The sequence below is a fragment of the Gadus macrocephalus genome, chromosome 12, assembly GCF_031168955.1.
Source record: "Gadus macrocephalus chromosome 12, ASM3116895v1".
In the NCBI taxonomy this organism is placed as follows: domain Eukaryota; kingdom Metazoa; phylum Chordata; class Actinopteri; order Gadiformes; family Gadidae; genus Gadus; species Gadus macrocephalus.
Window position 1 is genome coordinate 3,971,862 of NC_082393.1, and position 16,653 is coordinate 3,988,514.

The following is a 16,653-nucleotide window of genomic DNA, read 5'->3' on the forward strand; positions in this document are numbered from 1 at the left end:
TCTATTGACTGGGCGAGAGAGGTCATGGAAAAATAACAAATTACGTGACGCCATGTTGGGCACCATCCCTCCCGGGCAACGGGACTTCAATCACACTCAAGTGCTGTGTTTTGCCCCCCAAAAAACTGAGGAAAAATAAAGAGAAAGTCTTGTGGATTTAGCGCTCACCTCTTCCAGCAAATCAATTTGTCATATTGGGGACTTATATGAGGAGCAATCTATTTCACACAGAATGAATGACTCCTTTCCAATTTTCCTTGTTGACATTTGAGCCGCGTGCGTGCGTGCGTGTTTCTTTCTCGTGCTTTCCATGCCTTTTCTCCAAAACATGCCCATTTCACTACTGGCTGGGCTGCAACACCAACAAGGAGTAAGTTTCCTCAAATGTTGTTTAGTGCACTCTTATTATTACAAATAACAACAGTGGGATTCTGCATACGGTGGAGTACTATGTCAGGGTATGCTAAACTATGCTAAGCTGATTAGCAGCCTAGTCTAACAGCCCTTGATTCCACAGAGCTTTATCATTGACATAACGCCTTGAGGATTTGGCGCTCAAATGACTCGGAGGCGAGGTGAATACCGCAGATCATATTCAACCATGTCATCCATCACAAACCAAATCATCCAAAACCCACCAGTGGCAAACCCTAATCTACCCTTTCTCCGTGCACGTCGACTACAATGTAGATGCAGTGTTTATTGTGTTCCCCTTATCGCTCTCTAACCCTGTCCTGGAGTTCTGATGGACTTTCTCCCTCACTCACTCTCTTCCAGTTCATCTCCAGCTCTCTCACCCTTTACCACTTGCTGATCCTTATCTTTACTCAACCGCACCTCGTTGACCCCAACACACACAGGCCGACACACACACACCCACACACACTTGGCCGGGCAGGAGAGGCACTGTGCTGTACCAGGATTAGGTTTTAATTCTGTCTCCTGGAATGAGATCCACACTGCAGCCAAGGGAAACACACACACACACACACACACACACACACACACACACACACACACACACACACACACACACACACACACACACACACACACACACACACACACACACACACACACACACACACACACACACACACACACACACACACACACACACACACACACCACCACCACCCCCCCCCCTCCCTTTCTCTCAGATATGATCTCTCTTCGGTCACTAACCCAAAATCCCAAAGAGTCTTTTGAAATGAACCGTCTTCCTCAGTCTGTATTTCTGGTTTGGATAAGGTAACAGACAGGCTGTATCAACCATAAATATATACCTATAGATGCTGTGTTGGCCTTCCATAGGTCAACATTGCCGGTGGCATATTGGAGAGGCCAGGACTGGCCAGCATCCATAATACGAGTAAACCAGAGAGCTAGGGTAATGAATGATGGATAAAAAAAAAAAACATTACAATGTTTACATTTCTCAATTGATTTATTGTGCTGTGTTGCATTTTAAATTCATTATATTTTAAGTAAATACTATTTTGTACTTTTTTTGGCCGCTCCTCTATGGCTATTCGTCAATGGTATCAACAACATACAACTCCATCTTGTTTCCTGCCAGTAGTACAACTTCCTGCAGATCTTGGCTGCCTTCTTGACCGATTTCATCTGGAGACGTGTGTGTGTGTGTGTGTGTGTGTGTGTGTGTGTGTGTGTGTGTGTGTGTGTGTGTGTGTGTGTGTGTGTGTGTGTGTGTGTGTGTGTGTGTGTGTGTGTGTGTGTGTGTGTGTGTGTGTGGCCACGGGCGCAGTGGGGAAAGAAAGATAGGGACAGCCATACATTAACACACTATGACTCTCACAGTACGAAAAAGGACAGAGTGGGAGAGAGAGAGGGAGAGAGGGAGCAGATGGAAGATAGTGTTTAGAGACTTTCCCATTTAGGGGATTAAACCATGGCAGTGTTGACGACCCTTTAACTTTGAGAGGCAGGGTGGGGCCGGCTGGTTAGTGGCCCAGCCAGAAGCAGATGTCTGCTGGGGACAGCTCAGGTCTGTCTCACCCCCCCACCTCCATCCTCCTACCACACCGCCCCAAGCAGCCCCACCACCACCACTAGCAGTACCAGCAGTAAAGACACAACATAGCTCTGTCCTTGGGCGGGGGTGACCCCGAGGAATCATGCTGGCTGGGTCTCACACAGAGTCATAAAACACACAACAAATATACAAACACTTGCATGTATGTATTAATAGAAGCACACGGTCACACACGCACACACACACACACACACACACACACACACATACACACACACACACAGTGGGTGACTGGGTTTACATTTCGGGAGAGACAGGCAGGTACCTACTGCCCTCTAGTGGGCAGACAATACTTCCTGCTTTAAAGTGCAGCTAGATTTCGAACCCTTTAAGTTATTCGTTTTGGCCTGAGAAGTCTAGGTAGGAGGACGCGTTGTCCACATGTTAAAATCCTACAGCAATGTTTTCACTTATTTTAAACTAGTACAGTTGTTGTATTGATGAGTGTCATATTGAGCGAAGTTGTATATGAAATGTGTCACACACACCATGGCGTTATTCAATGAGGGTTGGAGAAGCTCAACCCTCTCTTAGGAGCGGCCATCATCATCATCAACCACTGCCCAGACGGAGCACCTCACATTCACACACACACTCACCTCACCTTCGGTGTCCCTTCGTCGTGACGCGGCACTTCGAAGTCATGAAAAGAACGGATCTGGAGTCTGGAGAATAAAACGTTGACAAACCGGTTGGCGGACAGAAACATAGACAAAACATAGGATTCTACACCTGTTCTCTCAAAATGGCAGCCTCATTAGAGTAACACTGATAAAATGGCATAAACTACTATGTGAAAGATCATAAAAGACAGGCCTATTACTCAGTTTAAGTTGACACAAAAATTATATTGGCTACATCACCCCTTTAAGACTCAAACTTCTTTTGATATTTGAGCAGTAAGACACGTTCTTAAGCACCTGTTTTAATGCAACCAGAGCACGGTAAAAGGGTTAGATGATGAAAACTGCCAGTCTAATTGGGAAAAAGCGCCTCTCACAAATGACATTTAAAAAAGGAGAGAATGAGGGTTTGAAACTTCAAATGGAAGTAATAAATATACCAAGCGGTTGATCCATTACGTCAGACTTTATCATCTGCTTCAGAACAAGTTTGTTTTTGATTAGCGCTATAATTGTGTATTAATTTGATTTAAATTCAATTGGACTGTTATCGCTAATTGTTTTCTTGGTACATCACAACATAATGGGGAGAATAATGACTTTCCAAAATAGATACGAATATAGATAGCGGCTTTGCTAAATCAATTAAAACTCATGAAGAGGTTATACGGATCAATGGCTGATAAGGATTGATTGGCAGTATATGTAGAGGTTACTTCACATTGCTTTTCCCAAGCACAAGCAGTAGTCCCATATAGGGTCTTGGTTTTAATTATGTAAATGCACCTTTGGTTAATTAGTTAAGTAGCTATTTAGTGACATGATGGTGTGTGTGTGTGTGTGTGTGTGTGTGTGTGTGTGTGTGTGTGTGTGTGTGTGTGTGTGTGTGTGTGTGTGTGTGTGTGTGTGTGTGTGTGTGTGTGTGTGTGTGTGTGTGTGTGTGTGTGTGTGTGTGTAAACTTGGCATGTTACCAAGGCAATGTACTGAGGAACTCCTACAACGAGGGGCAATTACTTATAGGACGCTGTGACACACACACACGCACACAAAAACGAGACCGTGTTTAAATTCCAACACCATTATCACAGTAGCAGCAACAGGCTTCAACTGTAGCTTTTAACAATAAAGTAGAAGATTCAACAGGGGTTTAAGACGACAAACTCGCTGTAGGAAGTGAGGAGCAGGGACGACACGCTAAAGCTGCGTTACAATTATACACGTTCATTGTATTGCATGGGAACTGGTTTCTAATAGGGCGTAACCAAGCAACCACTCCTCCAAACAATTAGCGTCGGATAGAACGCGATGGAGGGCTCTCCATCAAGAGGGCGAGGGACATTTAATTTCGACCTTGATGTAAATACTTGATGTAAAAAAAATGTATTCCGTTAGTCGACTCCACACCGTATCATATCTCTGAAAAACTCAAGCGTTGAACCTCTACCACTCTCCGGGTCATGCCCGAAACCACGACACCTGAGGCGTCAAGACTACGATTCAGCAACCTCGAAAAAAACAAATGTTGAACTTTACCTTGAGAGGACATCTTTCTCGATGCTTTCTGAATTTTCCAAGTCATCAGCCATCAAAACGTTGCGTTGACGCCTCCTGTTACTCCGAACCACATCGCCATGCGTCTGTACTTCCGCCTGGGCCAATTAACGTGTTTCTCGAACTTTCGCATAGAGTTTAATTGCAATCAAACCTATTTTGATAAACATTTTTCTTCTTAATGCTGTCGGCGATAATCCAGTTGTTTGTTGCCCACTTTTTTAACTGCCGGTAAATGTATGTTAATGTGTTAACGAGGATATTTTGACGCTCGACGAATTTGGAACCTGCGTCACGTGATGTGCTCTTAAAGGTGTGGCGTCTGGTGGAACCTAGCGGCGAGGTGGCAGATTGCAGCCACCTGAATACTAATATGGGGCAGGGTTAATATAATATAAGGACTGTACAGAGGAGCATCCTAAGGGTTTGGAGGCATTTTCATAACCAACCAAGATGGCTGCCTGTGATGTGTCACTCTTTTCGTCGAGCTGATTGGCTGTAGGTCTGTCTAATTGGTCTGTGCCGTTTGAAAAGCAACAATTAACTGAAGTTCCAGGCAATATGTATTTTGGAATTGGTGTGCCGATGTCATAGCTTACAAGTAAGATAGTGATTCTGATTGAATTAAAAACGCGTCCTTAAAGAGCTTGTGGTTTTTGTCTGTTCTGGACTGCTGCAGAAACAGCGTTGCAACATGGAAGAGGACCTGCTCCCTTTGTAGACATAAAGTGCTCACTGTAACACACGACGAAACACAAGGATGTCTATTGTTATGGGATTATATTAAGGAATATTATATTCCATTTCTCAAATTCTGCTTACTTAATTCTATACCCTTAATTCTACACTCGAGATTCTATGAGTGAATCTGCTTTTTTTAAACTTAAAACTAAAACTAAAACCCCCACTAAACTAAAAGAACAAAATGTTTTACATTTCACAAACCATAATTACTAAGATATATATCTTTACTATCGCTTCTTACATTTTACATAATTATTATTTTAACTAATTATGTCTACTTTTGAACATTGCTTTCTACCGCATTTGCCTATCATCTGGTGGCATATAATAACTGATCATTGATAGGTCTACACGCTAATTGAACAGATAATTTATAATTAGGGATCGACCGATATATCGGTCGGCCGATATTCACGGTTTTTACGTGTATCGGTATCGGCCGATACGCGGCTGATTTTCACCGATTTTTAAAAAAAAAAATTTTACTTGTTCTACCTCACCTGTTTTTAATATTTGTTAAATATTGTTCACCTACTTGTTCTTACTTGTTCTACTTCACCTGTTTTTACTATTTGTTAAATATTGTTTTTTATATTGAAATTCAATAAATGTTCCTTTAAAAAAATAAATTAAAAAATCGGCTCAAGAAAATCGGTATCGGCGTATCGGCTAAGGCTGATGAAAAAATATCGGTATCGTATCGGCCCTTAAAAATCGGTATCGGTCGATCCCTATTTATAATGGAATCCTAACTTGTTGCTCACGTAAGTACATCATTTAAGCGTGTATATTGACTATAAAGGCAATCTTATACGAGCGCCAGCGTACGGTGAATAAGGTGAAAAGCAAAGTGGCGTGTGTCCCTTTGGGACAATATCCCTGATTAATTCCCCAGGTGTGAAGTGTTGAGCCCACACACATACACACACACTGTGAGGCAGGCCTGAGATTGAATTAACATTTCTTAAAATGAAATCCCGACCATGACTTGTTGAGAGAGAGAGAGAGAGAGAGAGAGAGAGAGAGAGAGAGAGAGAGAGAGAGAGAGAGAGAGAGAGAGAGAGAGAGAGAGAGAGAGAGAGAGAGAGAGCGACAGCGAGAGAGAGAGAGAGAGAGAGAGAGAGAGAGAGAGAGAGAGAGAGCGACAGCGAGAGAGAGAGAGAGAGAGAGAATTAACAGCTGGCAGCTTTTTTTATTTTCCTCCCTCTGAGGCATCTTTAATTATTGCTCTGAAACGTCTCTCTCCCTCCCTCCCCATTCCTCTCAGGTCCTATTCAGCTGGACTATGCATTGAACTGGTGGCTCCTCATCGTCCACTCCTCCCTCTAGATCCCTCCTCTCGCCTCTCTTCTTTCCACTCATTCCCCCGGCTTCCTCCTCTTCCCTTTGCGGTATTCTCTCCATTTTATTTCCTACCTTCCCAGCAATCTCCTCGTCTCACCCCCCCTCTCTTCCCTCTCCCCTGTCTCCCCACTCCTCTGCGGGTCGACCACCGTCATGGCCTCCAAACCCTTACTGTGAAGGTTTCCTGATCCATCGCAGCGTCTGACTCTCCCCAGTGCTGCAATTAGGCACCAGCTCCCCCTGGTCCTCACCTCCTCCTCCTCCTCCTCCCCCCTCCTCCTCCTCCTACTCCGCCTCCTCCTCCTCCTCCTCCTCCTCCCCCTCCTCCTCCTCCTACTCCGCCTCCTCCTCCTCCTCCTCCTCCTACTCCGCCTCCTCCCTGCATCATGCGACCACAGGCAGATGAGCAGGAACAGCCTCCTATAGAGGCAATGGCTGTGACAGGGAAAGCTCAACTCCCTCCCGCTAATGCTAGCCACGGGGATGCTACTGTCGAGACGGGTTGAGAGGAGGTGAGCTATTCCGTGGGAGGTTGAATCAGGAAACAATCTCGCTATGAATCTAACCACACAGTGCCTGGGTCCCCTTCCTCGACCCCCACTGGGAGTTAATAATAGACTGAACAATAAAAGCCAACCCCCCCCCCCCGTTCTTTAAAACTTTGTTCAGAGCCCCCACAGAACCAAAGCAATGTATCGAGGGTGGGAAAGTGAGTGTGAAGAGCTGACGCTGTAAGTATGAACTTGTCACTCGCCATTATTGTTAAACTGGCGAGTCATCGTGATTCAAAGCCTAACAGGCGAGTGAGTTGCTTGCTCCTCGCATTTTATCTGAAAGACTTTTCGTTAAAATTGAATAAAAATGGTTAGAGACTAAATCAATCCATAATGATAGCGAGGATAACTCTGTCATGCTAACAAACATGGGCTTAAGAGTCCCACCCCCCCCCCCCCACCCTGAATCTAAGAAAGACCTTATAATCCGTTTATCTTGGTAAAAGACCACCATTTGCTTTTCAGGAGCACACAATTAGAACTGTCATTTGGACGGGTGAAAAGACTAGATGTTCACAAAGGATTAGAGAAATACGCGCGACAGTAGCCGCCGCCGTGGATGTGCTAAAGGCTAATTGTGCCTGAAATTAGATTTTTTGCGGGTGAATTAGCAGAGGGCAAGCCGGCAGAAAAATGAAAAGTAAAATGGAGGGAAAATGAGTATGAGTCACATACTGATAAGCACTCTAGCTGTCAGTGTGTCGGCTAGTCTTGCTCCAAGCTGCTGGCCTTCCCTTTTAAGCTACACACCACCCGTTTGCCCATTCATCGGACTGAATTCATAAAGCAAATGACATTTTCACAGGTTCAATCACTTGTAAAATTAGCATGAATACGTTTTGCATTCTTTCATTCATTTTCTTTTTACATTCACTTGGTGTTCTTTGAGAAGTGATTCACTAATTGTGTATTGGTTCTAATGTGCTAAATTAATAAGTCACCACAATCTGACATGACCTCAAAAATGCATGGCTCTCAACCAATTTAAGACAATGAATGATTGAGTATAAATCGACCGAGGACATAGGATTATAAATGCAATTGTTATTCACGTCTTACTGGAAGACCTATAGAAGCCTTCGGAAAAACTGTCAAAAGAGGAGGATAATAGGTGTGTGTGTGTGTGTGTGTGTGTGTGTGTGTGAAGAGGATAATAGGTGTGTGTGTGTGTGTGTGTGTGTGTGTGTGTGTGTGTGTGTGTGTGTGTGTGTGTGTGTGTGTGTTGAGCATGCAAATGCGATGATGGATGTAGCCGGTCTAATCCAAAAGGGAAACAAGAGAGAGAGAGAGAGAGAGAGAGAGAGAGAGAGAGAGAGAGAGAGAGAGAGAGAGAGAGAGAGAGAGAGGGGGGGGTCCTTGGTCTCTTTCAGACTAATGGAGCGATTACGAGCTCAGAGGGGGCGGCCATTTATTTGTTGTGTATGACTGGATGCACTTCATTAAAAAAAAAAGCAGTTAGTGTTATTCTTTTTTTATTCTGCTCTTTTCACAGGCTCCTCCGGACCTCTACAGAAACACAAAGACCCGTCACGCAGGGGCGAGGAGGAGGAGAGGTCCCGCCCCGAGCAGCCATAATCTTTCCCGTTCCCGACTTGAGAAATGCCCTCGAAATGGTTTCATAGAAGTAAACAAATAAAAATGAAACCATGCAAATGAGGATCACTAACGTTTTCCCGCGGTGAGTTCACATTTCTGTGTCGTCTTTGGAGACCCACATTAACTCACGCTCACCTGAACACTACCTTGATTCAGCAGCAGGGGTTTGTCGTAAGCTTGAAGTAGTATAGCGTCACAACACAACACCATGATCGTTGATGCAACACACACATTTTATAGTCTCTGGAGCTCACCTGGCTGCGCCCAGGTGAGCTCCATCAATGTCTATTGTTGAAATGACCACGCCCACAGTCACTGTGTTCACAGATTATCTAACCACGCCCATACTACAACAGTCACCGTGGCCATGCCAATGACTCACCTACCAACCATTGTTGGTGATTTTTTTAATTGAAACATGACAAGCATTGCTGGGGATTACGAACGGTCACCAATAATTACCTTTAAGAATTAGATTAGAACTCCTATTACCTCCCGACCTGTCATAGATGGATATCCATCAATCTATACATCCATGAATTGTGTAATGGAACAATGAAATGCTTTTATCGACACAGGACAACGCGGGCAGTACCCAGCTCAGCTCAAGGTTGAACCGTTGCACCCAAAACTGAGTTTTTCCTGTGAGTGAAACAGAACTTAAGAATCCATGAAAGAGTCATCTGGGACTGTTTCTCCCCCTCTGGTGTGACGTCAGCGCAGACACTCCCTGGCGTCCCCACCTCCAGGTCCATGACTAAACAAAGACGCAATAAATTGGTCGTCCTCTTGGATCAGAGCCTGTCTTTGGTTCACCCCCCCCCTCCCCCTCCCCCTCCCACCCATTCCGGGTCCAGATGAATAAAAAGAGTCCTAAGTTTGGAGCTGTTAAAAGTAATTGCCGGGCTGACACCTCTCAGGCCTCAGTGCCAAGACCAGCCGCCACTTCAGAATGTTAATGGCCGTCCTAATCCTGTGAGGTCAGCACTGAGCACTGCTGCACACACACACACACACACACACACACACATGCACACACGCACACATTGAATGGCTCAGGAAAATGCCCGCATATAAAAAAATAGATATATCGGACCCCAATACACACGGGAGTTTCTGGAAGCTTTCTCCCCTCCATCGTTGAGTCCCACAACTCACAGACAGAAGGTGTATGTATTTGTACTTCGGTATATCGATTCATTTCAGGGTAACAGAGGATATGAGGTTGGGCATAAACAGGAGAGTTGCAAGGATGTATATTAATCCTGGTATACTGTTATATCAACATAAAAAATGTTTTGTTCTTCCTCAAACACACAAACACGCAAACACACACCTGTTGGGACAGGAGCTCCGTCCCTTCCAACCATTGCTCACCCGCATTGACAGCAACTCACAAGAGACTACCATCACCGCCATGAGTACCCTGTGCTCGCGAGACACACCGCAGTGACTCCAGACTCTAGCTTCTCTCTCACCTTCGTTAAAGGGGACATATTATACCACCAGGTGTGAGTGGGATTAGGTTTAGAAGCCGTTTTGAAAATCTGCCCCATATGACATCACTAGTGGGCGTGTCTACCTAGATCTGTGCTGGATAGTTGAGCAACTTTTACTTCAGTCCACTGGGTAGGCTGGTAGACTGATCGATCCAGCACAGATCTAGGTGGACACGCCCACTAGTGATGTCATATGGGGCAGATTCCCCCCGCCCCCACCCACACACAGACTTCTTGAATTCGATTGGTTGATTGCCATTTGAATGATTGGCCCAGGCTTGCGCCAAGTGACATAATTTGCAAATGACTTTGGTTGGCACCGATTTAAACCAATTAGAAACAGCAGTTGCATGACCTGGTGCGGCCCTCTGGCCTTATTGATGAGATCAGGTTCCGATATAGCTCAAGGAAATAAGAATTAAATATAAAGAACAGAGTGAAGAAGACAAGAAACGCGTTGACCATAGCAACCCAGTCTTTAATCCCTATGATACGACCCACTGCGTTGCATTAGGTTTGGATACATAAAACATCAATTTGTTCGAGCAATTGATGTCAAACGAAGAAAAAGATAAAAACAATATACAAAATAAGACAAATATGTGCAAAACATTTACAAAGTGAGCCAGACATATGTACTGTGTTATGTACATTAGCTGTGTGGTGACACTGTTGAAACCTGCACTCTTTCAGTAGTTTAGCGTCTTGGTGTGGTGTGGTCCAGCTCCTATAAACTTATAATGTGAAGAACTTTGCTTTGTTTATTGCCCACTCCCTTTAAAGAAACCTCAACTAGAAAATCAACATAGAAACATTTCAGTATAGAAAAAAATGATAATTATTAATAGTCTACATTGATTCTTATTCAAGATGTATATAAAAAGAAAAGAAAAAATACATCCTCTATTTCTGCCCAAATGCATGTTATTATATAGATCATTTACATGAAGATTGATGAGCACATTAATCCTTAAACACTTTAGGAAAATTCTGACAACAATCCGAAAATGTTCCCAGGAGGACATCATTATCAGCTTTCAGCGGATCGAAGCAAACATTTCTGATGCAATGTTATTCAAGAGAGTAAATAAATTATCTATGGTCAACGGAGGAAGTCCATGATGAGTCAGGCTGTGCTATGACAAAGTCGCCTTCAATAAATAAAGGTCACATGCTTCACAAACAAAAATCTATTTCGCTGACGAAAAATGACAAATCCTGACTGCAAGCCTCTTAGTATACAACACAAATAGTTTATTTCACTATGCAATGACCACATTTTAAATACTGATTCTCACGTTAATACACCCGCGTCTACCTCTTTCACTCCTGCTGCGTGCGTCATCACAGTCTGATCATATTTTTTATTGACGTCTTTGATTTTATTTATTTTATACGCCAAAAACGGCTACGAACATGTGAACCGGGTTTCGAAAAATAGACCTTTTTTTGTTGCTGGTTTTCAGAGTGTAACAAAAGCCCTCAAACCCGTTTCCCCGAACCCTCGGCTTCAGAGAGGCCTTGAGCAGAGGAAGACCTCTCCCCCCGGTACAAAACCCCCCCGGAGCCGTTCTGAAGGTAAATACAAGCGGAGAGGTATGAAGTTGGATACACCCAGAGGGCTCGTTTATCTACACACAGTTTGGATGACAGCACTCCTCCGTCCTGTCGCTAGCTAGCTGCCGCTGCGGGATATGTTGCGCGCGCACACCGCCGCAGAAAACACAAACTCGAACGCGAACTCGCGGGCGGGAAGAGCCGGAGCGCCAGCTCTCCGGGCTCAGGTTGTGCGTGCGTTTGTGTGCGCTTGTGTTGTGTTGTAAAGTATCTGTGGTCCGTGTTGTCCACCCTGTACCCACAAACCATCAGCATGAGCCTCGGTCAGAGACGTCCTGTCTGCTGTGGGCGGCTGAGGTCCGGAGGGGTCAGGGGTCACAGGGGGGGGGGGGGGGGGTTAATACAGGCTGTCGGGGGCCTCTTCCGGGGGGAAGTGGGCCTGCAGCAGGTTCTCCATGTAGGACACGAAGCCGGTGCTCAGCGTGTAGTCCTCCGAGCCCAGGTGCTGCGGCGGGCGGGGCGGGGGCGACTGGGGCTCAGAGTTCAACGCCGACACCGACGCGAGCGTGGGGTCCGAGACCAGCGGGAACGGCGCCTCGATGCCGGCCGCCGCCGCCGCGACGGCCAGGGCGTCGCTCTGGTCCATGTGGGCCGAGTCCGCGAGGACCGGGGAGAGGCTGGGGGCGTGGCCCGCGAGGGGGAGGGGCGTAACACTGTGTGGGTCGTGGGTGGCGGTGGGGGAGGGAAGGCGGGGGGGCTGGACCAGAGGCGCCGTGGGGGTCACGGGGTGGGGGGCCGGCGGCGTGGGGGTCTTGGAGGGAAGGCAGCGGCGCTTGGCGGCCTGGGCGCCGTCGTCGTCGGCGGCGGGGTCGACGCTGGGAGCCGGGATGGCCTGGAACGGTAACAAGGTTGGTCGTTAATAACCCTGCCTCATGCAACCAGTGGAGGCGTGTTTAATGGCTCTCGACTGCTCCATGGGTGAGTGAGACTGAAGTGTAAAGAAAATGACATTTACGCCCCGGTTTTTCCACACGGTTCAGCATTTTCTCTCGTTTTAATGGATGACAAATTACAGAGGCGTGTTTTTTTATGTCAAGTCTCGGTGCAATATTGTACAGGCTAAAAAAAAAACGTGCCGTTCCAGGTTATTCTCGCCTCTGTGTACGAAGCGACAGAAAGGAAAGAAATTAAGAGAAATATTGAGCTGTTTTCAGATGCAGGGACCGCTTCGGGACGGACAGCGAGGCAAAACGACCCCCCCCCCCCCCCGAAACAAGCCCACCAATGCAAATCATACGAGGAAACAGGCCATGATACTGACCAGGCGGGCTCGGACCCTCTTGGGGAGCTCGTGTTGCAGAGAGTAGATCTCAGAGTGCTTCAACAGCAGCTGGCTCTGGTCCTGGAACTCCACCTGGAGGGAGCGACGGGTGGGGAGAGAGACCAAATTTAGGACAATCATTTTGTTATCCACCAGTGTAAAATACTACTCATGGTAACAATAGTGTGTGTGTGTGTGTGTGTGTGTGTGTGTGTGTGTGTGTGTGTGTGTGTGTGTGTGTGTGTGTGTGTGTGTGTGTGTGTGTGTGTGTGTGTGTGTGTGTGTGTGTGTGTGTGTGTGTGTGTGTGTGTGTGTGTGTGTGTGTGTGTACCTGGTACTGTCTATTGACGTGTGACTTGACGAAGGAGGCGTTGAGGACGTTGCCCTCGGCCGTGTGGACCACCATCAGCTCCCCCGTCTCCGGGGGTCCGCCGGCCAGGCAGTCGTGGCTCTGGGAGGAGGAGGTCCCAGGAAAGGGGAGGGACGGAGAGGAGGAGGGAGGTAGAGGAGGAGAGCCCAGGGAATGGAGAGGGACGGAGAGGAGGAGGAGGGGGGGGAGGAGGAGGAGAAGGAGGAGGTCCCAGGAAAGGAGAGGGACAGAGAGGAGGAGGAGGAGGAGGAGGAGGAGGAGGAGGAGGAGAGACAGAGGGAGTGGGACAGAGAAGGGACAGGAGGAGGAGGGGAGGAGAAGAGGGGAGGGGGAGAGCAGGAGTTAAGGGGAGAGGAGAGAAGGAGAGGGAACGGGGGAGAGGAGAGAGGAGTAAGGGATGGAAGGAGTAGGAGAGACAAAAAAACTTGAGATCAGCTATGAAGCAAAACGACAATAATCATAAAACCTTGCACGTCAGTCCCATCCGCATCAACACCAACAATAATCCATTAACATGAACAAATGAAACGCGTTTTAATGGCATATGGATGCGCCATCCCGATCTTATGACAGAACGGGTTTATAAGCAGCGTAAATCCGTCTAAAAGGGTTGGCACATCGGAGTCTTGCTCAATAAACTGAACTAAATCACAAAAGATACATGAATACCTCTAAAATAGTCGCTCAATCAAATACGCAATACCGTTTTTATTAACCTTATTCCCTAAAGTACCAATGTCGTTTCCTATTTGTAGCACGTCTAAAAAAACAAAACAAATGTAATAATGTTGATAGAACGCAGCACTGCGCACAAAAGCAGAAGGGCTGGGTTTCAGTATCGGACTGTTTGCGACGTGAATCACTATATCGCGTCATTTGGGCTTCACAAACGGCGTCCCACTCTGATGTCTCGACAGCCAGGGGGAAACTACAGCCCCCGGGGGTGGGGGGGGGGGGTGATGGACGGGGAGGAAGACCCACCACCACGTTCTCCGGATGAAGGTTGTCGCAGTAGGAGCCGTCGTCAAAGTTGACCTCGTAGTAGGTCTGCGTGGCTGCACCAATCACAGTGCAGTGGTAGTACCAGCCGTCGCTGCTGCGACCAATCACCCGCTGGCCCACGGCGGGCCCCTTCGGCCCCTTGAAGAGGATGGCGGTCTGTCGGTGGGGGGGGGGGCATCAGAGGCGACAGTGAGCACAGGAAGTACAACTGGGTGGAGCTACAGTGTCATGGTATTACTGCCGTTTTTATTGGTATTCAAGACCCTTTTATGATTAGGAGGAGGATCAGGGCTATAATTATTATTATTATTATTATTATGTTATTGATTGATTCATTTAAACACATTATTAATGCCTGAGCTATTTAATTCAACAATCAATCATGGAGAACAAATATATTACAAATATCTTTGGAGCAAAGTACACTAACCAATCAATACCTCTGTGCGGTTATAACCAATGCACCGGCCTCTTTTAGTAAACATAGCCCCTTTAAAGGGGTCATAGGTCAAACCCAACTCGCCTTCTCCACAGGACTCTGGACCTTGTGCTTGTGGCAGGTGACGGACACGAGGTAGGGCCAATCGGCGGGCTTGATGACCACGCCGGCGATGTGTGCGCACGTGACGTGGAAGGAGGTGGAGCAGTTGTCGTGGGTGCACTGGATGCAGGCGCCCGCGTTGGGCTTGTCGCTCTGGGTGTAGCAGTACACGCACTTCTGCAGGGACGGACAAAGAAGACGACGAGGGGGTCAGTGCGAGTGCGTGGGTCAGGGTCTGGGGGGGGGGGATGCAAGGATTCAACTTCAATTTTATTTGTATAGGCCTCAATCACCAATACAGTCTCAAAGGGCTTAACAGGCTAAATATTTATGACATGGGGAGTGCGGTGTCTTCACCAAAACCTCACCTCACCCTAACACCACAGCAGCCAAGGAGAGATCGCTTGACTACCTACTGCACTACTGTCACACAAAACGATTTGTAGGCGAAGGACGCAGCAGTGTTTGAAACTCTACCCTGCCGCTTTGTTGTCCGAGGAGATTTGTTAGGCTTCCGTGGAGCGGATGGAAGACGACCAGCTTGGAAAAGCGTTTAAGCTAGCAGACTGCTTGTGTTTTCATTGTGAAACATTGTGTTTTATAGTATCGTCGACAAAAGTGAACATGGAAAAGATCACCGACACTTTGTGAGACCGAGACAGAACCGTTCTCAACCGCACTTAGCCTTCAATGCCATTCTTTACCAGTGGGAACCCATCCCCTCAGCCTAGCAGTGTTAACGTCTTCCCCTACCGGTTGAGCTACACAGGGCCACACATGACACAGAGGCCGGGCGAGGTCCACATCCTTGGAGAGCTGCCCCAAATCGAGAACGTCTGGGAGAACGTCCCCCCCCCAAACCTTCGTTCTTCAAAGAACACCTCATTTGCATTCATTTCCATTCATCAACGTCAGATAAAACACGATTCATATGTTCCGCACGCACCTGCCGCAGACACAAGCACGCACGGGCGCTGGTTTCCACGGTGAAACAATGGGGGGGAAACGGGGACTCGGGTGACAGCAGCCTCCACTCTACCTGCTCAGAGTCCCTACACACAGACACGAGCATACTTTCTCCGGCGGGATAGTTTCTGTCACCGTCGGTAGTTCCCCGTCTCTAGTCATCTGTTTGGGGGGGAGCTCACAGCCGTCATTGCTATTCTTAAAACCTAGACTTTTTCTTCAAATTCCGAGCCATCCCAACGACACCCGCACCAACCTTCCATACGAACACACCGATATTCAGATACTAGTTAGCATTCCTGCAGCGGTGTTGTGTTTACCTCCTCCGCTTTGCCGTCGAGTCAGGATATAATATAATATATACGTGTGGGAGAAAATACAAAAATTGCATTACCAGCAAGGATGTATTCTGCTGACTGAAGCACGCACACCCACGATGTAAAGCGCATCGGGTGTCCTGAAAGGCGCTATATAAACGAACAAACCAATTCATTAAAACCCTTCAGTGTGTGTGTGTGTGTGTGTGTGACCCATTTCGGTTGAAGCTACAACAACAAACGGGGGAGAAAAAAGTGGATCCACACGAGTCAGAAGACGACTCACCAGAACCGCTTGCACTCGGTCGGGCTTTGCAGTCGAAAGCACTCCGACAAGGCGAGCCGACTGAACACTTCTAGAACATAGATGCTCTCATCCCCTTCTCCCTGCCTCTGAAGAGGGAGTCTTTGGGCTGCGTACCACTAACAAGTCTCTCTTGAATAAAAAAAAAAGAGCTGAATGGGCTCGCCCAAGCATCAGCCACTACAGAGACTTTCCCGGCGTGCTGTGAAAACATGCTTTTTCATCCCCGGGTCTGAACTGCGGCTCCGATTCATATACAGATTTGAAAATAAGGGCCCCTCTCATCTCTGACGGTAGAGATTCAAGA

The 16,653-nt window shown here is 47.0% G+C and overlaps 1 protein-coding gene and 1 long non-coding RNA gene across 3 annotated transcripts in view; both read right to left on the reverse strand.

Moving 5' to 3' along the window:
* Positions 1-1,482: 1,482 nt before the first annotated feature.
* On the reverse strand, positions 1,483-4,460 carry LOC132470005 (uncharacterized). The gene is made up of 3 exons (XR_009528548.1): positions 4,214-4,460; positions 2,661-2,714; positions 1,483-1,626 (listed from the first exon to the last, which is right to left on the reverse strand). It is a non-coding gene; the product is annotated as an uncharacterized LOC132470005 (long non-coding RNA).
* Positions 4,461-10,425: 5,965 nt separating this feature from the next.
* kdm4b (lysine (K)-specific demethylase 4B) overlaps positions 10,426-16,653 on the reverse strand; it is a 41,909-nt gene continuing 35,681 nt past the window's right edge. For both annotated transcript variants that reach the window (XM_060067192.1, XM_060067193.1), the window contains 5 exons: positions 14,742-14,936; positions 14,198-14,374; positions 13,178-13,297; positions 12,847-12,939; positions 10,426-12,417 (listed from right to left, as the gene is read on the reverse strand). In XM_060067192.1, coding sequence (XP_059923175.1) covers positions 11,923-12,417; positions 12,847-12,939; positions 13,178-13,297; positions 14,198-14,374; positions 14,742-14,936 — 1,080 coding nt within the window. In that variant the 3' untranslated portion in view covers positions 10,426-11,922. The remainder of the gene's footprint in view (positions 12,418-12,846; positions 12,940-13,177; positions 13,298-14,197; positions 14,375-14,741; positions 14,937-16,653) is intronic.